This window comes from Haliotis rubra, unplaced genomic scaffold, assembly GCF_003918875.1.
Source record: "Haliotis rubra isolate DU_JTF1 unplaced genomic scaffold, ASM391887v1 Scf418, whole genome shotgun sequence".
Classification (NCBI taxonomy): Eukaryota; Metazoa; Mollusca; class Gastropoda; order Lepetellida; family Haliotidae; genus Haliotis; species Haliotis rubra.
Window position 1 is genome coordinate 963,416 of NW_025767100.1, and position 21,304 is coordinate 984,719.

General features: G+C 37.3%; 1 protein-coding gene and 1 long non-coding RNA gene across 2 annotated transcripts; both read left to right on the forward strand.

Annotated features, from left to right (window-relative positions):
• Window positions 1-1,469: 1,469 nt before the first annotated feature.
• Window positions 1,470-11,258, forward strand: LOC124288427 (M-phase inducer phosphatase 1-like). The gene is made up of 10 exons (XM_046724945.1): window positions 1,470-1,490; window positions 1,835-1,984; window positions 2,338-2,577; window positions 2,761-2,922; window positions 3,062-3,189; window positions 3,332-3,449; window positions 3,685-3,848; window positions 8,908-8,980; window positions 10,847-11,096; window positions 11,251-11,258. The coding sequence occupies exons 1-10, from the start codon at window positions 1,470-1,472 to the stop codon at window positions 11,256-11,258; spliced, it is 1,314 nt and encodes a 437-aa protein (XP_046580901.1).
• A 365-nt stretch (window positions 11,259-11,623) lies between these two features.
• LOC124288452 lies at window positions 11,624-12,354 on the forward strand. Its single transcript, XR_006901457.1, has 3 exons — window positions 11,624-11,706; window positions 11,847-11,964; window positions 12,287-12,354. It is a non-coding gene; the product is annotated as an uncharacterized LOC124288452 (long non-coding RNA).
• Window positions 12,355-21,304: the final 8,950 nt, after the last annotated feature.

A 21,304-nucleotide genomic window follows, 5' to 3' on the forward strand; every position in this document is an offset into this window, starting at 1 on the left:
CAGTACGATTAAATTTCTCTTTAATAAAAGCATTTGTATTTACCAGATGTTTTCATGTGTTTGTGTAAGGTCAAACGGGTAACAGTAAAATAATAAGCAAACACATTTCTATAAAGTTGCCATATAATTGTCTTCGATCTGAGTTGCATCTGTCTAGAGGTAATCAGTGACACCTTCACCTTACAGTCACGGCAAGCGGTACTCGATGGAAGGGATACATTAAGGAGAAGACTGACATCAGCTCACCGCAGCGCCACCTGAACGCTCAGTGTCAGTACGGCGTCTCCATTTCCGAATTGACCCGTACTGTGAAATTCAGGGCTATATTTACCGCGCGTTAAACGTCTGCCACAAACCGAAAGTATTTGCGCCTTGGTAAGTTCTAAGTGACTGACTGACTGACTGAGTTTGGTTTTACGCCGCTTTTAGCAATATTCCAGCAACATCACGGCGGGGGACACCAGAAATGGGCTTCACACAATGTACCCATGTGGGGATTCGAACCCGAGTCTTCGGCGTGACGAGCCAACGCTTTAACCATTAGGCTACCCCACCGCCCCCTCTAAGTGAGTCAATATGTGAGTGAGGAAGCTTTAACGCCGTTTTTGGTCACATTGATATCACGACGAGTGACATCAGAATAAGGCTTTTAATCTTTTACCCCTTTTGAGGGGGATCACTGGAATCAGAACACACCTGAGGATGAATTATGATCATTCTGTTTCGTATATAAACGAATTTATTTCAGTGTTGAATTTGTTATGACTTGTTTAATAACAAAATTACAGATATTTAATCTTAAGTCAAAGTCTAAGTAGATATGTATTAGCATAGTTCGTGCAAGATCCAGTATAGCCAAAGGCATTCCTATTCTTTTTCTTGAGTATGGAAAGTATATTCTGTGAATATAATCCACTTAATCCAGATCATCCTAACACGTTCTGATAAGACTGACTACTATATACTCTTTAATCCTGCTGGGAACTCCACGTTGAAAATGTACCCCACTTAAATACCTCGTTCTGACAGTTAAAACAAATTGTCCTTAATTGTAATTCAACAGACGCGCAGAACGATTTGGACCCTGTATTATCCAAATGCGGGTTGTCGGTACATTTGATGTGCTACCTGTTGATTACACCGAGATAATCCCCATCACCCGTCGTATAGGTAGATGAATATCCATTTGACGCACAAGCGATGATACTTTAACACCAAGCCTACCTTGTTAACCTCCGCTTTTACGATATCAGTGTTAACTTTGGGTTCCGTTATCTTGTATATCCAACATAAGATCAATTAATTAATGAAACGATCAACGTGTGGTGTCTTTGTTGTGTAAATATGTTGTTTCAGTGAGATATATAAGCGCTGGGTTTAACTGCAGAATCATTCGCCTCCTGATACCTGACGAGTGCGTAACGCTTTTATTTACATTACAGAACTGCTTCGAAGAAACCTGTTACACAATGCCAAGAAGACAACTTATGGTAAGAATAACAGGTTCATTCATTTGGTAGTTGACTCGATTTAAAATGTAAATGCTAGGAATATTAAGGTTACCGTTTGCCATGAGTCAGTTGAGTTAAACGCAGCTTTGAGTAATTCAGTTACATCTCGCCGCGTCAGGTTTTTGTGGGAGAAAATCCCGAAGTAATGCAGATTTTAGACGTTTTTGACATCGTTGAAACACGACATGGTACTGACATACCTTGGAACGGGGTTCAAACCCACGATATAGATGCTGTGATTTGTCGACTGAGTCAGACCCCAATATTGCCCAGAAAACAACTAAATACTTTGCAAATACACATTCATTGTATTTCTATTTCAGTTTTGTATGGAATCTTCAGATTTTGAGGATTTAACAACTGCTGGTGACGTGTCCCTGCGCTCGCCAGATGCCTTCACCCCAAAGAGTCCTCTTACGGACGAGGAAGACTCAAATGATAGCGGCTTTGAATCTTTGAGCAGCGACAATGAGGTATGTTCATCAAAGTTCAACAAGTACCAAACATGAACGCTGAAAGCTACAACTGCAGGAGTGAGTTAGGCTTGGGGCCACTTTTGGAAACATTCAAGCAATATCACGACAGGAGACACAACTATTGGTCTCCATATTTTGTGTCCATTTGGGAAATCGAAGCCAGAATGTTTTCATAGTAACATGTATTCAAAGGTGCCGATAATTTCAGCTTCAGATTTCCAGTTCAAGTTTAGCAAATTAAACAACGTATTAAGAGAAATCCAATTCCATTCAACAACGTTTTTCAGCCAATCAGATTGCAATCCACCGTATTATATTTCAATGTACATGGAAACTTTATCTGCTATTAGGTATCTCCTCTGGCATTGGATCATAGGACATGGAATGGTTGCCATGGCGCCAGGAGATCTCTCTTCTCTGGGAAGAGATCACGTGCAGAGGAGCATGAAGAGCAAGCTGTTTCTCTGATGAAAAAACTTCGATCACCCAAATTCACCGATAAAGCCCAAGTTGAGGTGATATCCAAAGATATGAAGACTGCCGTAGAAAAAATGCAAAACGAGGATGATCTTATTGGTGATGGCTCACAGGTTAGTTGCAAAAATGTGTATCATAAATAATGTTACGGTAATATGAGTTTCCATTCAAGGAAATCCCACCTGAGGATAATTTTATGTTGAGAGTTAAAACAATACTTGAAGATTCTGAAGATGACGAGGTAGCTGGAAAACAACTTCACGTGCAAATCAATACCGAAATTGCCTCTGTTCCAGAACCATAGTCTTCAAACTATAAAAGGTAGACACAAGGATCTCAAGTCTGTCTCTCCACATACAGTCAGTCAGCTTCTGGCAGGAGAGTATGATGACGTCATTCCCAAGTACAGGATCATCGACTGTCGTTACCCGTATGAATATGAAGGAGGTCACATTGAGGTAAGCTTCTGTCTTCATCATGCATTAAGTAAATCTAGTTTTAATAGTTGAGATATATAATTTTAAGTTCAAATATCGATATTGATATTTTACATTTTGTAATTTCCCACTTTACATTTGGTCTTTTGTTTTGTTTTAGGGTGCGGAGAACCTTCACAACGAGGCTCTGATCTCAAACTTAGTGACCAGTCTTCAGGTGGTGGATTCCACTCAGCGGAACATCCTTGTCTTCCATTGTGAATTTTCATCAGAGAGAGGCCCTAAGCTGTAAGTATTATTTTGCATCACTTGAAGCAACCTATTCTGAACGACACCAGTATTGATAAAATAATTGTTGTTTTCATACTCTCTATGAATAATATTCTTTAGTACAACTTTAATTTATTCTTTCATTCTTCATCTTGTACAGATTGCGTCATCTGAGAAACCTTGACCGGAAGCTGAACAGTGACCGTTACCCTTTCCTCCTCTACCCGGAAGTATACCTGTTAGATGGTGGATACAAGGCCTTCTATGAACAACACCAGGTTGGTTGATACACTTATCGCATATTATTTTGGTATTTATTTGTGAGTATTCTCTTACTACGATACGTTTACGTAACGTTATTCAGGAATACGTTTTGACATCAAAGCAGCAATAGAGACATAGACGATGACTAAACCTCAAAACCTGTCAAATATTCCGTTGTCACATTTTATTGGTTTTATCATTTTGCTTTTCGAAATGAGTCTGACAGTTTTTTGCCATCATTTCTCCTAGTGTCAGTGTGAACCAAGATCCTACCTTCCTATGCTGCATCAGGATTACTCCAAACAACTACGTCACTTCCGGGTTAAGTCAAAGTCTCGGACAGCAGGACAGAAACAGAGCATGCGCTCTCAACGTTTCCAAATGGATGCGTCTCCACTCAAGTTACTGCTACAGTAAAAGATGAACTGTTAACATAAGAACTGCAACTTGTTGCCTATTGAGCTATGTTGCTGACGTTGTTGCTGACGTTGTTGAATACGTTGTTGATTCTGGTGTCTACATGTTGCAGCAGCAGAAGACTGATTATATGTTTCGACCTGTTATGTTAAGGTCATCAATCATTCTGTGATATTCCTTTGTTCATTGATTATTGTTTCATGAGAATAAACTCCAGACATACACTTTCTTGCCATCTGCCATTTCCTGGTTGTCACCATTACAACCATAACATCGTGAAATTATACCCATGTGGTTTTATAAATCGCAAATTCTGTGTATAATTCTAAAACATGACTTCTGAGAAAGCAAACTTTACTCTCACCTTCTGAAAATGCGTATTTTATTATTTACAATATACAAACGCGGCAAAACACTATCCATGTTCAGAAGAATCTCTGCTAAAATCGGTGTCATTTGTAAGATTATGTTGTATGATGGATGTGTTTAGGAATCACTGCCAAATAGTGATGATACCAGGTGGTCGCGAATAGGCCATCTGACCCACCGCTGACACTCGACACAAACACATGCAAAGGCGTGTCAATTGCCAACAATACCATTTTACAAACCTTGCAAAAATGATCACATGTTCACAATATTTATGAATCAATTTCAAAAACAGATTATCTAAAGGCCACGTGGACGATCAATGGTGAAGTAAGGCGTAAACATTTATCTGCAAATTGCCAAACGTATATCAATGTATTCGCTGTACTGAGGATTCATGAAATGGGAGTTATCATCCCATATGTGACAGATTCCATATGCAATGAGTGTTTCCTTCATCTTATCCGTGTGATGACATGTTGGTTGGTTGGTTTGTTGTTTAACGAGGCACTCAGCAATATTCCAGCTATATGGCGGTGGTATGTAAATAATCGAGTCTGGACCAGACAATCCAGTGATCAACATCATGGGCATCGACCAACGCAATTGGGATACGATGACATGTGTCAACCAAATCAGACCTAACCACCCGATCCCGTTAGTCGCCTCTTACGACAAGCATGGGTTACTGAAGACCAGATCTAACCCGGATCTTCACGGGTTTGATGACATGTAAACACACTAGTTCAAATAATGATATTCTGACATAGGTGATGAAAATATATAGGCAAGATCAATATTGAAATTTGATCCCACAAAGGGACATCGATGATGTTGTGTGTTCATCAGAAATCAAGTACATGGACATGTGTAGGTCATCTGCCCGTAGAATTTCATAATAAATGACAGTTTTTATGATGAATAGTAATATGTAAAGCCAAACTGATATAGCATACGTTTTTAATAGGTTGAACACTATATACTAATTTCTTTAGAAACGTACATCAATATGAAACACATTTTTACATAAGTGTCATTACACATTTGCTGAAAACTGATATTAATATAGTTCTCTCTTTATATTCTTCACGAAATAAGCAACTGATGAGGTGCCCTGACCTTTGTTGTTTGACGGCAAATGCCACAATATCTGATGATGATTTGGAGATTTATTTCGCACACGGAGACACGAACAATATCTGTGTACTCTCGTGTTTATATACCTGTACTAAAACAACATATTTTCATAAGAAAGAAAACAGTCTTTAATCGAGTCATTATCCATTTAACCGTGCACTGTCCATACTAGCTTATGAAACACTGTTAACCACCAACACATTTAGAAATTGGGCTTGGTGTGAAAGTGTAATCGCTTGTGTTCCCCGTAGATATGGAGTTACCTCTACGAGGGTGTGAGGGGATTATCCCGGGTTAATCGACAGGTAGAACATCAAATGTACCGGTAGCCCATGTGTTGATAACACAGAATGCAGGTAGTGTTATCCGTCAGTTGAATGACAATTAAGGAAAACTTGAACGTATTTTAGAAACAAGATCTTTAATGTGGGCACACTTTCTGCATGCATTCCACATGGCTGGATTAAGGTGTAAAGATAGCAGGTTTATCATGGGGCTGTGAGGATGATCTAGATAAGCTGGATTAGGCTTGCTTGCAGAAACCGTGTTAATGTTTAGATGGATATAAATTAAATTGTGCCATAATGTGGAATGTTTTTTTCCATATCTTATTAGTTCGATGTTATGTTTCAGCTTCAAAAGAGACCTGAACGAATTGTCCCTAGTATAGATAAAACTGTTTCCATGTAGTTTCCTGTTAACCTTTCCTATGGTTAAATCATATTTTTATTACGTTTGTAATTTGTATTTACGTTAGGAACAAGATGTTTAATGTGGACACACTTTCTGTATGGATTCCCCACTGGCTGGGGAAGTGTAAAGTAAGCAGGTTTATCAAGGACTGTTAGGATGATCTGGATAAGCTGGATTAGGCTCATGCTTGTAGAAACTGAGTTAATGGTTGGGTGGATGTTAATTGAAATTAGATAACAGTGGAAAAAAGGTTTCTTATTCGTTTCATGTTCTATCTCCGCTTTATAAAAGACATAAACAAGTTCCTGCCGTGATAGACAGAAATGTTTTACGTGCAATTTCCTGTAAAACTTATGCTTGGTGTCACAGTTAAACTATTACGTTGTTCCTGAATCTTGTGGTTTTTCGACAGTTGTGGTTGCTCGAAGATAACGTGATATATATTGTCCCATTATCGTTGGCAGTGAGAAAGAGTAATCCCAAGTATAGCATGTGTTATAGTTGGGTTCTCTGGGAAGTCTTGTGGCTGAATGTATGTGAAAGTAAGCTGGATTTTACTCCGCTTGAGTGGTATTCCAGGCAAAGGGAAACACCAGTGCGTGTGATGATAATATGTTGCGTGTTTCATACCATGGTTGTTTAAGTGACAAACATACTAGAATAATAAAGAAAAATAATAGAAATGAATTGCTCATCCACCATATATTTACACTAATTTACCGATTTAAAGATCAAGTATGGGTACCCGTCAGGATATTTTCGACTATAGATATAACGGACAAACTTATTTCTATAAGCATAAGAACTTTCTACTGAAGATAATTCCTTAGTAGGATTCCGACTATTGTGTGGATGAGTTTGGGAATAACTTTCAAATATTGATGTCAGACATTTTCGAAAGGATGGGCGTGTCAAGGTCCATCTTTTCCTTCCGTCACAAACAATTGCAAGCGTAGGTATTTCTGTCGCACAAAAAACACGAGGACACATGTGAGGTTCAGGTCATAAAAGGAATTTTAGAATATATATGGCAACATGTTTCAAAGGTCAGGGCATCTCATCAGTGATCTATTTTATGAATAATATAATTATCTAAAAATGTATTTCACACTGATGTAGGTTTCTGATAAAATAGGAATTAGTACAAGCTGTTCAACCTATATAAAATGTATGATATATTGGCCCAAGAAGATTGTCGAAACGATGCAAACACGCTATGCATATGTGTATGTCGTTACATATTATTATTCATCATAAACACTGACATTTGTTATACAATTCTACCAGCAGTGAAGATATACTTTCCTTTCTGACGAACACCGGTATTCGCAGATTTCCATCCGTGTCATCATCGATTTCCATATTGGTCTTGTCAATACATTCTCATCACTAATTTGCTTTCTAAAAAAATGGAAACCTGACACTTGCACCCGTTGAAACATGCACATACCGGCTATAAATATATGTACGCTATGACATTTTAATACCATGTTAGTGATGAAAATGTATTTTCTCACAAAAAGGATAACTACATTATTGTATATACGCCAATGAACTCATGTCAGTGATATCATTATTTGGGCTAATGGGCTTACACGTCAAACGGGTACGTTGAAGGAAACACTGAATGCATATGGAATCTACCATATGGGATAAGAACTCATGAATCCTCAGTACAATGTATGTTGATAAACGGTGGTCGATTTGTAGATAACTGTTTACTCCTTTCCTCACCATGTATCCATGTTGCTATAAGGTGATCTGTTTTTGAAATTTATCTATAGTTATTGTGAACATGTGATCAGTTTTGCAAGGCTTGCAAATTGGTATTGTTGGCAATTTACTTGACTTTGCATGTCGAATGTCGAGTGTCGAGAGTCAGTGGTGGGTCAGATGACCTATTCGCGACCACCTGGTATCATCAATATTTGACAGTGATTCCTGGACACATCCATATCATATTATCAGAGTCATACAAATGACACTGCTTTTTGAGATTTCGTCTGATCATGTTGCGTTTTATATTGTAAATATCCCACTTGTTTTTAGTTGATGACAGTGGAATTTGCTTTCTCAGAGGTTTGGGTGCTCAAATATATATTCACAATGTTAGGTTTGCAAGAGATGACATATGACAACAAAGTGTATGTCTGGAGTTTATTCTCATGAAACAATAATGGGTGAACAAAGGAATATCACAGAATGGTTGATGACCTAACATAACAGGTCGAAACATATCATCACTCCTCCGCTGTTGCAACACTTGGGCAGTAGAATCAACAACGTATTCAACATAGCAACAACGTCAGCAACACAGCTCAACAGCAACAAGTTTCAGTTGTTTTGTTAACAGTTCATCCTTTACTGCTGCAGTAACTTGAGTGGAGACGCATCCATTTGGAATCGACGAGAGCGCATGCTCTGTTTCTGTCCTGCCATCCAAGATTTTGACTTAACCCGGAAGTGACGTAGTTGTTTGGAGTAATCCTGATGCAGCATGGGAAGGCAGGTGTTATTTCTACCTGAATCTTTTCATGGCCAGAAGAGGCAGTTTTGTCTTTCTTGATCTTCCTGGCTATAAGGTGTTCCTCTTCTTCGTCACCATTGTCACGTGGTCTCTTTCCTGTGAAAAGTGACTTCCTTATGCCGTGGAAACTGGTTTTCTTGGGAACCAAAGATTGTAGAGACTCCTGAAGAGAAAACATATAAAACGCTTCTATATTTTTTTTAAAAACTGTCAATCTCAATCATTCATGTACTTTCAGAACTCTCTTCCTTGAGTTTTGTGAATATATCTTATATGTATAGAAAACAGATGCGATATATGTTATTCAGCCAACCTCGCTGTCACTGCAGGCAGACTCAAAGCCGTTATCCCTTGAGTCTTCATCGTCGCCGAAAACAAGACTATGGGGCTGGAAAACCTCAGGTAAACTCTGACGTTCCTTTCTAAACATTGTAGTGAACAAATAGTTTCAGCAGGAATAAGTATCTGGTCTTTTACTTTTTCTGTTCCGACTGTTGTCAGAAACGATACTGTGGCTGGGCTCTCCCAGATCTATATATCCGTACAAAAACAACATATTTGCATAACAAACACAACACTTTATTATCCATTATCCATTTAACCCTCCACTGTTCATAATGGACAAAGAAAACATCGTTTAACGTTAGCGCATTAAGAAGTTGGGCTTGGTGTGAACTGTGTGAAGCATAAGAGGTACATAAATAGTATTTACATTTATATACAACATAAAAAGTATATACAAAATGGTATGATTGCAATGTACATCGAGCTAGCATATTTTAGTTATTGAAATTATTTCTTAAATAAAGCCATAATTATTTTTACAAAAATGAGAGTTTTCTTAAAGTTCCTAGTTTCTTGGTGTTAAATAGGATATTCATTTTATACATATTTGGGCTAATATAATTACATTGGATATATTTTTCTCTTTAATTCTAATTTGGGACATATAAATAAATAATGAAATTCGTCAAAAATATCATTTAGGTTACACATAGTACACCTTCTATCATTTACTGTGAAAGTGCGGTTGCTTGTGTCTCCCGTAGTTATGGAGCTACCTGGGTGTTAGGGGATTATCTCGGGTTAATCACCAGGCAGAACATCAAATGTAGCTGTAGCCCATGTTTTGATAATTCATAATTGAGGTAGTTTTGGTCGTCAGTTGAATGACAATTAAGGAAAATTTGTATTTACTTTGGGAACAAGATGTTTAATGTGGGCACACTTTCTGTATGGATTACCCACTGGATGGGTTGAGGTGTAAAGTAAGCAGGTTTGTCAAGGGGCTCTTAGGATGATCTAGATTAGGTGGATCAGAGTTATGCTTTGCAGAAACCCTCTTATTGCAATACCTCTTGAGTTGTTTTGTTAACGGAATTAAGTCACACAGTGAATCGTTTTGTATTCTTATTAGTTTCGTGTTAACATTTAGCTTTAGAAGAGCCAAAAACTGCTGTCGTTATAGAAGCGTTTTTTATGCTATTTCTGAATCTATTCTTCCCAGACCCATTGAATTATTGCTTCCAAAGCAAATACAACTTCTCTTCTTAAGTTGTCATTCAACCGCCGACCAAAACTACTGCCTGAATTATGGAGTTATCAAAACATGGGCTTACTGGTACATTTGATGTTCCATCCTGGTGTTTAACCCGGGCTAATCCCTTAACACCCTCAATTACAGGTAGCTCCATAACCATAGGGGATACAAGCGACTCGTAACACTTCACACCAAACCCAACTTCTTAATGCGTTAACATTAAAACGATGCTCTTCTATTTTCATCCATTATGAACCATGTGGTTAAATGGATAATGAAACGATCAACAATCATTGTCTTTATTTATGTAAATATGTTGTTTTAGTACAGGTATAGATCTGGGAGGCGCAGACACATCATCATTCGCTAGATAACTGTCTTGACAAAAAGAAAAGCCGTGCAGATGCCTATTAGTTCACTACAATGTTCAGAAAAGGAAGGCCAAGTTCACCTGAGGTTCCAGCCCCAAGGTCTCGTTTTCGATGATGAAGATTCACGGGATAGCGGCTTTGAATCTGTGTAGTGACAGTGAGGAGTTAGCTGAATAACAATATTACACCTGTTTTGTATATACATTAGAGGTCGAAGTTAATGTACAAAGTAAGACAGTTATTTGGAGAGGTACACTCTATGAATTGATGACTGAGTTTGGCTATATTCTTAAAATATGGAAACATGGGCTTTTCAAAGACTTTAAAGAATCTAAATGCAATGTATTTTCCCCTCAGGTGTCTCCACAATCGTTGGCTCAAAAGCAAACCAATTTCTACGGCACAAAGGAAGTCACTTTTCACGGAAAGAGACCACGTGACAATGACAATGAAGAGGATGAATACGTTCTAGCCAGGCAGATCAAGAAACAGAAGACAGTCGACATTGTCAATAAAACCCCCACAGAAGAAGTAACGTCAGATGTGATGAGAGTCTGTTGTGGACAAAATGGAAAACGAAGAAGATCTGATCGGCGATGGTTCGCAGGTTAGTGGAAAGTTCATTTTTCCACTTCTAATGCTAGTTGTTTAAGAGCTTAAGTTTGGCCCAATTAATGTGATAAATCACTTTCAATATTTTGTGATGCCAGTCCAATAGACATATAAGCTGCATTGTAATGAAAGTTTTCATTATTTTTCAGGCTCATAGTCTCCCAACCATACGAGGCAAACACAAAGGATCTCAAGTCTGTGTCTCCACAAACAGTCAGTCAGCTTCTTGCTGGAAAATATGATGACGTCATTACCAGTTACCAAATCATCGATTGCCGGTACCCCTACGAATATGAGGGCGGTCATATTCAGGTAATACTCCTTAATATCTGTCCACTTCCATACCTATGTGACACATTTGTATTTTGGTTTGGTACTTTTACACACAATGCACAAATCTGAAATGACAGAAAATCAATATTTTAAACGTTGGTAAATCTAAATACTATATTATACTGAAGTATATATCCACTTCAGGGTGCGGAGAATCTTCACAACCAGGCTTTGATCACAGATTTGGTGACCAATCTAAAGAGGAATGACCCCACTGGACGGAACATCCTCATCTTTCATTGTGAATTTTCCTCAGAGAGAGGCCCCAAACTGTAAGTATTTGAGTAGTTGATATTCAGATATACGTGGATCGGATTCTACTTTACTACATGATGTCAGATTCCAGCGATATCGAAAATAATGAGCATCTGTTAATGCAGCCTTTCAACCAATGGTATATCATCTGATACAGATTGAGACACCTGAGAAACCTTGACCGAAAGCTGAACAGTGACCGTTACCCTTTCCTCTTCTACCCGGAAGTATACCTTTTAGATGGTGGATACAAGGCATTCTATGAACAACATCAGGTAAGTTGAGAACCCGTTTGAAATAGACCGGGGTACTAATAGGACAATATAAGAATTCCCATATTTTAAAAATACCTATTCATACATTATAGCTACTTTCCCTGTAGATCTTTTTGTAGAATATTATGTATTAATGTACGATTACAAATATGTTTCAATCTCAATGCAATCCTAAGAATATAACAATATAAGAATTCCTGTATTGATGTAACACATAAATATAGTTACACATTATAAAATATCAATAGCTTATATGTTACGTTTTCTGTAAATCTTTCTGTAGAATGCTATGCATTAATGTAAAATCGCAAATATGCTTCAGTTTCAGTGCAATCAAGAAACTACGTTCCCATGCTGCACCAGGATTACTCCAAACAACTACGTCACTTCGAGTGAAGTCAAAGTCATGGACAGAGGAGACAAACAGTGCATGCGCAGTCGACGTCACCAAATAGACGCGTCTCCCTCAAGATGTCTATGGTAATTTGGAGGATGAATTAGGGACATGTGATTTTCAACCGCTACCCTGACCATTGGTCTTGAGGGATTTGTTATGTATTACTATTGTTTTGTTGTGTTGGTGCCTGAATGTTGAGGCAATAACTGGACTACTTTACATATCCGTTGACCTGTTATTTTAATCAAACATGCTGTGATACACTATTTGAACATTTTGAATAAATAAGAAACAAATACAGAATTGCTATACTTTGTTCATAGCCCTTTATTTCTTCATAGATACTCCATAAAGAAAGATATTTTGTTGGATCAACAAATATCCACCTAAACACTAACTCAAAATTTAAGTCAAATCCTCAATAAAATCAAGGAAAGAACATGTTCTCATAATGTATTGAGACAAGTGGAAATATTATCATGTGGATTCTTGAATACGCAGTGTATTTGCTTGAATCTTATGACGAGAATTTCGTACAGCACCACCCATCAGAAAGTTGAGGGGAAAAGCATTCCTTGTCACAATTTGTTGTAATCACATATATAGCACATGTCCATTTTCAGGGATTCAGAACAATGTGTAAAAAGAAAACAAAGTTTTATGGAGTCTTCTCTGAAGACAAAGTGAGGCTGCTTGACTTCTTCAGTGATAATATCTGTGTGAGGAGGGTTTGGGGATAGCAGTAATTGGGCTGTAATGTCCTCCCCTTTTGAGGAAGTATTTTTCTTCTCATATAGGAATACAGGGGTTAGGAGCCACCACATAAAATGCACACTGAACATGTAAGTATATGAGAGTAGTAATTTTGCCTCCTCAAAAGCTTTGAAATTAAATATAAAATACAAAATGAATTCACCATACAAATGTAATTTGATCCTTCTCAAAAACAGTATTAATCATCACTCCACTGTGTTGCCCTGTTGTCTCTTGAATACCACTAAGGTATGGCATAAAACCCATCTTACATCCATACAGTTCTACTTCTGACTGAAGCCAACTAGAGATGTAACCCAAGCTATACATGTATATCACGTCACCTTAAGAGTAAAACGCAATAACTGTCGAGATAAACCCACAAGATTCTCTAGAACAACAGAGACAAGTAGGAAGCTACTTTTGGACACCAACCATAAGCTTCCGCCTACAAGAAATTCGTGTACAATTGCTGCTCCTGTATGGGCAGCAGCTTGTTTAGGTATTTTTATAAAGATAAGACCAGAGACATGAAACGTGGACAATAAATGCAATTCTTTTTACCGTTTCCCTTAATTTTCAGTTTACATCCACCAAACAATTAGTTCAGTTTTACAAGCGCTAGATTTAATCCAGATCATCCTGTAGCTCACTTGATGATCCTGGGCTTACTGTGGCTCGAGACTTAGGAATTATGAACTTTTGGCTGAACATAGACTAGATCGTGAGATCCCTCTTCTTCATCCAGTTTGTGACCCATTTAACCAGCCTGCTCCATCTAAAGACCTCAAGTGAATTGTGCAAGCTAGCTTGCCTCACTTATAACCTGCTAAATGTTTCGACAAGGACAAAATATTAAACCTTAGTCGCGTTCTCTCGCCTCCACAGACTACTCCTCTATCTTATCTCTCTTTATTTTAATCATATAATGTGTATTTTAATGACAATAATTCAGTGTATCGTAGGCCGGATCCTCCCACCTTTACTTATATTGGCATAAATATATTTTATGTAATTTTTATTAAATTTATTTTATTTTAGAGCATGTGACACTGAAATAAAATATTTTTCTTCTTTTCTTCTTCTTCCACTTTTACACCTTAACGCAGCCAGTCAGGAGTTCACAGAAAGTGTATCCGTGTGTCAGCATTACAAACTTAGGTTCGCCAACTGAAAAATTATATCCTCTTCACATCCTCGGAATGGAAGAAGAAGCCAAACCTCACATGTGTATATTCCATTCACACCAATATGACACAAAATCCGCCAAAACACGTCAAACACATACGGACCCAGGATGATCAAATCATGGATCCTACAATGCATGCCATACACCCAACATGTTTCCACCTCTCTAAGCTGTAATATATTCCACATTGTGGCTCGAGTTTATTTAACATCCATCTAAATATTTACACCTCAAACCAACCATTGGGCATTTTCATGCAGAAAGTGTCCCCATTAAAAAATCTTGTTCCCCAAAGTAAAACAAACTGTTCTTAATTGTCATGGTCAACTGACAAACAAACCTACCTGAATTAGGAGTTATCAATACATAGGCTACCAGTATTAGCAACACACGCAGCTAATCCAGATCATCCTAATAGTATTCCTTGATAAACCTGCTTTACTTTACACCTTTAACCCAGCTAATGGGGAATCCATGCAGAAAGTGTGCCCACATTAAAGATTTCCGTTTCCAAAGTAAATACAAATTTTCCTTAATTGTCATTCAAGTCACGACCAAAGCTACCTGAATTAGGAGTTATCAACACATGGTGTACCGGTATTAGTAACAAAAACGTGAAGCGTTTTAACAACGCTGCGGTGCATTTGAAAAGAAACCTGTTCATTTATGTATTATATAAATATTATATGAAGATAATTATAACATTTATCCCACCTGTCGTTGTGCACAAGCGTGACATCACGTAATGTACCACGTGGCTTCTGATATTGAATAAACGTCTTTTACTTGTTCTTGAATTTGCATATTGTTTACAATATTCAACACTTGTGGTTTCAATTTCATTTTTATCTATAACTAATGTAATGATCCGAAAATTACGTAGTCGTTGATTGTGTTTTAAATGTGCATGATTGTGTTTTAAATATTGCATGAATGCCCCAGTGGTAATAAATATAATCAAATTGAAGACCAGAGGTGTGTTTTTCATTCTTTAGTCACACGAAAATCACTAATAATATATTTAGCACTTTTATCTTTGAAATATGTCAATATGTAACAACAATAATTTATGTAATGATGATTTATGTCAATTGAATTATCATCATCTAATGTTTGCTAAAACGATTTCATACCACTGGGAACGGTTTTTCAGAACTTGGAGACAAATCAGTGAGCATTTTATGATGATCTTAGGAGTCATTATATCCCATCTATATGTAGGTCTTGTCCATCAATTCAACACTTCCTTGTAAAACGTATGCGAGCAGCAAAATGACCAACTAATGTGTTGATTTGGCTACTTTAAGACACCATGTACATCAAAACATACATGTACCACTTACCCATTCTGTAATCATTTACTCAGGAGCTACGGGCCTTTGCCCAGAAATAAACGGAAACTACATAAATCCAAATATCGGAAAACCAAGAAAACCAAATTACATACATAGCAGTGGATGTAATTCTTTGCCACTTCTGAAGCTGAAAGAGAGCGATACCAATTTATAAAAGATACAAAATAGTTCTACAGTGCTACCTATTTTAAATATGTATTCTAACATTAAACTGCTTTCTGCAATGCGTAACTCTAATCTTAAACAGCCCCTTGATAAACCTGCATGCAGGTCCTTACACCTTAAAACCAGCCAGTGGGAACCCCATGCAGAATGTGTGCCACATTGCATATTTCGTTTCCAAAGTAAATACATTTTCTTCTTCTTAATTGTCATTCAACCGACGACCAAAACTGCCTGAATTATGAGTTATCAACACATGGCTCACTGGGTACATTTGATGTTCTATCTGGTGTATAACCTGGATAATCCCCAACTTGCCCTCGTACAGGTAGCTCCCATAACTACAGGGGACACAAGCGACCGCACTTCACACCAAGCCAAACTTTTACTTAATGCGTTAATCGTTAAACGATGTTTTCGCCATCCATTATGAAGACCATGGTTAAAATGGATAATGAGAACGATCAACGAAGTGTTGTCTCTGTTATGTAAATATGTGTTGTTTTAGTACAGGTATATAGATCTGGGAGAGCGCAGAAACAGCATCATTCGCTTGATAATCCGTCCTTGACAGTAAAAGAAAAGCCGTGCAGATACTCATTAGCTCACTACAATGTTCAGAAAGGAAAGGCACAAACCTGAGGACTTCCAGCCCCAAGGTCTCGTTTTCTGATGATGATGAATCACGGGATATGGCTTGAGTCCTCTGTGACAGTGAGGTTAGCTGAACATATTACACCTTTTGTACACCTTAGAGAGGTGGAAAGTTAATGTACAAAAGAGTAAGGCAGTTATTTGACGAGGCACACTTATGCATTGATGACTGAGTTTGGCTATATTCTTAAAATATGGAAATACATGAGCTTTTCAAAAGACTTGTAAAGAATCTTAAATGCAAATGTATTTTCCCCTGTGGTAGTTCCTAATAAATCGTTGGCTCAAAAGCAAACCAGTTTCCATTTGCACAAGGAAGCCACTTTCGCGGAAAAGAGACCACGTGACAAATGATGATGAAGAGGATGAATACTGCTCCAGCCAGGCAGATCAAGAACAGAAGACAGTCGACATTTGTCAATAAACCCCACAGAAAGAAGTAACGTCAGATGATAAAGTCAGCTGTGGACAAATGGAAAACGAAGCATGATCTGATCGGCGTGATGGTTCACAGGTTATGGAAAGTTCATTTTCCACTTCTAATGCTGGTTATTTTAAGTTTTGGCTCCAATTAATGTGGTCAATATATAGTCTTTATTCTGTGTAAATGTAGGCCATCGGCCCATGGTAACGTTATACATTGGCAGCCTATAAACATGGCAAGATTTCTTAAAACAAGAGGGGAGTAGTAATTTACTCATCAGTCGATTAAATTTTATACAAGGTTGATGGGTGAAACATCGACAGGATAAAAACGTTTACGTAGATCGTCATAGACAGTACAGATCTGTAAAGTGGTACTCATTTTCTCTACATAATTACAGGAAACACATTTCACACAATCTTGAGTGTTTTGGTTTCTCCAGTTTCTTTATTCAGTTGGTGGAACTACACCTGAACCCCGCTAAGGCAATACGAAATTTCTTGATAGTTATGTAAATGGAGATATGGCTCCAACACCAAAAATAAATTTAAATTGAGAATATAGGTAGTTTTGAGCCACTAAACAACGAGGGAATGCCATTCTGTAAATATGCGGTTTTGGGCTCTGGATATGAATCTGTAGCCATATTCATTAGCAATAAATTGATTTTCCCATAGGTATCCAAAACCCCTTGTATACAATAGATTTTTAACTTTGATGTCCAGTTAATTTTACCATTTGAAGCATCTAACAGTAATAGATTGTACATTTCTAGGGAAACGTATATAAAAGGTATATTTAACAGTTTGTACCAATACATAATACATGTTTGTACGCAAAATATACATAGGGTATCTCCGAATTCGCCACGTACAACGTGGTTAGTACATAGTTTAACAGCAGAGTAAGTACTTACAAGCTAGGGTATGCACTGTTTCAATGGATGAATTACAATCACAGTCTAGACCCCATAATTTCCTCAAGCCAAGCAAATTTCATAAAGCAAAATAGGCATTACTTTAGTGTCAAACAATCTCTGAAGTGAAGACATCACATTTCCTTCATGTGCCTGAATTTTGATAAACTTCAAAATACTGAACAAAAGCCTTTTAGATTGCAAATAGAGCACCTAAAATGTTTATGCCATGACAATGTTTTGTGAAAATACTATTCCTAAATATCTATATGAAGAACGTACCAATTAATTTGCCTCCTAGATACCATTTTCGTGTCTAGTAAGGATGCTACCGCATTTTTAAACACAACAATTTTAGATTTATCTATTGACAAATATTTGTATTCCTTTGCAATGCTGTTCTGCTGACATTAATACGTTTTGTAGTCTATTGTAGATGGTGCCAGAGAATAGAGGACATCATCAGCAAATAGAAGGAGAAACAACTGAGTTAATTCTGATGTAACTGTATGCCCGGATCACAACGATTCAATACTATCAGCTAAATCGTTTATAAAAATGGAGAACAAGAAGGGACCGTAAGACAATATCCTTCACGAACTCAAATATTAAGCAGTCGAACAACCGGTGAAAAGAATTCATTGACTTTAACGCAAGATTTAACACAACTATATAGATTGGATTTGATGCAACCTAACATCCTTGGTGTTAATCCTTTCTGTTGCAAAACTAACCATAATTTTGATCTATTTACTCAAATCAAATGCTTGAAAAGTCGATGAAGAAAGTATACAACTTACCCTTTCTGATAGAATTCTCTGTGTGTAATAGAATGGTAGCCAAAGATGTTGTCGATTTGTCATAACTTGGTTCTAAACCCTGCCTGTGCCTCGGATATTTTAGAGCATAAGCTTCCACTCCAAAATTTAAGTCTGTCGTTAATCACTGCAATATAAAGTCAAATAACTGAGAATAGTAATTCCTCTATAATTTGAAACTGAATCCTCGATCTCCCTTTATGAATAAGAACAATAAGACCAACCGACCACTGAGGTTACACCCATTACCAAAGATCATGCTGGAATAGAACTGTTAAATACGGAACAAGAATATCAGAAGAAAACTTGAAAAATTAATGTGATAAATCTGTTTCCAATATTTTGTGATGGTATCCTCAAGGATTATTATAAGCTGCACTGTAATGAAAGTTTCTATTATTCTTTTCAGGGCTCATAGTCTCCCAACCAAGGCAAACACAAGGATCCCAAGTCTGTGTCCTCCACAAACAGTCAGTCAGCTTTGCTGGAAAATATGATGACGTCATTTCCAGTTACCAACCATCGATTGTTTCTGTACCCTCTACGAATATGAGGGCGGCCACATTGAGGTAATACTCCCAATATCTTGTCCGCTTCCATACATATGTGACACATTTGTACAAGTTGTTTGCTCCTACCAATACAATAAAACAAATCTGAAATTACAGTAATCAATATTCTTAAACGTTTCAAAATCATCCACTTCAGGGTGCGGAGAGAATCTTCACAACCAGTGTTTGATCACAGATTTAGGTGACCAGTCTAAAGAGGAAACACCCTAATTGAACGGAACATCCCTATCTTTCACGTGAATTTTCATCAGAGAGAGGACCAAACTGTAAGTATTTTGAGTAGTTGATATTCATAGATATACCTCGTAATGTGGATCGGATTAAACTTTTACTACATGATGTCAGATTCCAGCGATATCGAAAATAATGATGAACTTTTAATGCCAGCTTCACAATCAATGATATATCATCTGGATACAGATTGAGACATGACCTGAGAAACCCTGACCGGAAGCTGAACAGCATAGTTGCCCGTTCCTCTTCTGGTACCCGGAAGTATACCTTTTAGGATGGTGGATACAAGGCATTCTATGAAATAACATCAGTGTACTGAGGAACATGCTCTTGAAATAGACTGAGGTACTAATAGGGCAATATAAGAATTCTATATTATTAAAAAAAACTATGAATTACATTATAGTAACTTTCTCCCCTGAAGATCCTTTGTGAGAATGTTATGCATTAACGTACTGATTACAACTACATGTTTCTAATCTCATTTCGTAACTCAAAGAATATAAACAATGAGTAGAACTGATGTATTGATGCAACATTACAAATATATAGTTACATTATAAAATATCACTAGCTTTTATAGTTAAGTGCTTTCTGTAAATCTTTTTGCAGAATGCTATGCATTAACGTAAAAATCGCAAATATACTTCAGTCTCAGTAATCCAAGAAACTACGTTCCTATGCTGCACCAGATTACTCCAAACAACCACAAGTCACTTCCTGAGTGAAGTCCAAGTCATGGACAGCAGAGACAAATAGTGCATGCGCAGTCGACGTCACCATACGAATGCTCCAAAGATGTGTGTCTATGGTAATTTGAAGATGAAGAGGGACATGTGGAATTTCAACCGGGCACCCTGGCCAGTTGGTCTTGAGGGATTTTGTTATGTATTACTATTGTTTTGTTGTGGTTGGTGCCTGGAATGTTGAGGCAATAACTGACTACTTTACACATACGTTGGACCTGTTTAATCAAACATGCCAGGATACAATATTTGTAGATTTTTAATAAATAAACAACATGACGAGGATGACCACTGAATTTAGATTTGAATACATTTGCTTGAATCTTATGACGAGAATTTTGCACAGCACCACCAATCAGAAAGTTATAAAAAGTATCTCATCACAATTTGTTGTAAACACATGTATAGCACATGTCAACTTTCAGGATTCAGAACAATGTAAAAGAAATCAAAGTGTTTATGGAGTCTCTGAAGTGTGAAGTTTGGGATATAATATTTAGGCTATAAATGTTTTTCTTGATATGAATGCAACATGCCACCAAGTGGAATCAATACAGGGAATTTGACAAATACACGAACTGCCGGGATGTGTCTATGATATGATATTGTTCAATAACAAAAATATTTCCCATCATTGTTTATTCCATGAGCTAGGAAATTAAAGTGACGATTGAACAGGCTCATCTTTAGTCAACAGAACACATTGTCACAGGCACTGTCCAATCGTATTTCCAAGTCGGCACGTGCCAATTTGTATCAGCTTTTAACGATTAGGAAAGTGTTTGGGCATTTGTCAGTCACCCAGTGAATGATGCAATATTGGTTTATGCGTCTACAGCGTTTTATCAACGATAACGGGATGAAACCTTGAGTTGTAATACTCATTATGTCGAGTCTCATTAGTTATTAGACACTTTGGGAACTCTCAAAGGGTTGTTCTCTATTCGTCTACATCCCAATTCGCCTACAGTCTTAAAAACAACATGTTATGGTCTCATTAATCTGTTGATTATTGCAGTGATAAACTAGTGTCACCTTTATGATCTAAAAAAGTGAACCTGTTTTTAAAGAAATTATATTTATTACATTACTTGTCATCATTGCTTTTTACAATTTAACT

Excerpts from the sequence above, each read along its gene's own strand:
- LOC124288427 (XM_046724945.1), top strand. The coding sequence starts at position 1,470 with ATGCCAAGAAGACAACTTATG. Across the intron at positions 1,491-1,834 it reads TGCCAAGAAGACAACTTATG|TTTTGTATGGAATCTTCAGA; the intron begins GTAAGAATAACA and ends TTTCTATTTCAG. Across the intron at positions 3,190-3,331 it reads TCAGAGAGAGGCCCTAAGCT|ATTGCGTCATCTGAGAAACC; the intron begins GTAAGTATTATT and ends CATCTTGTACAG.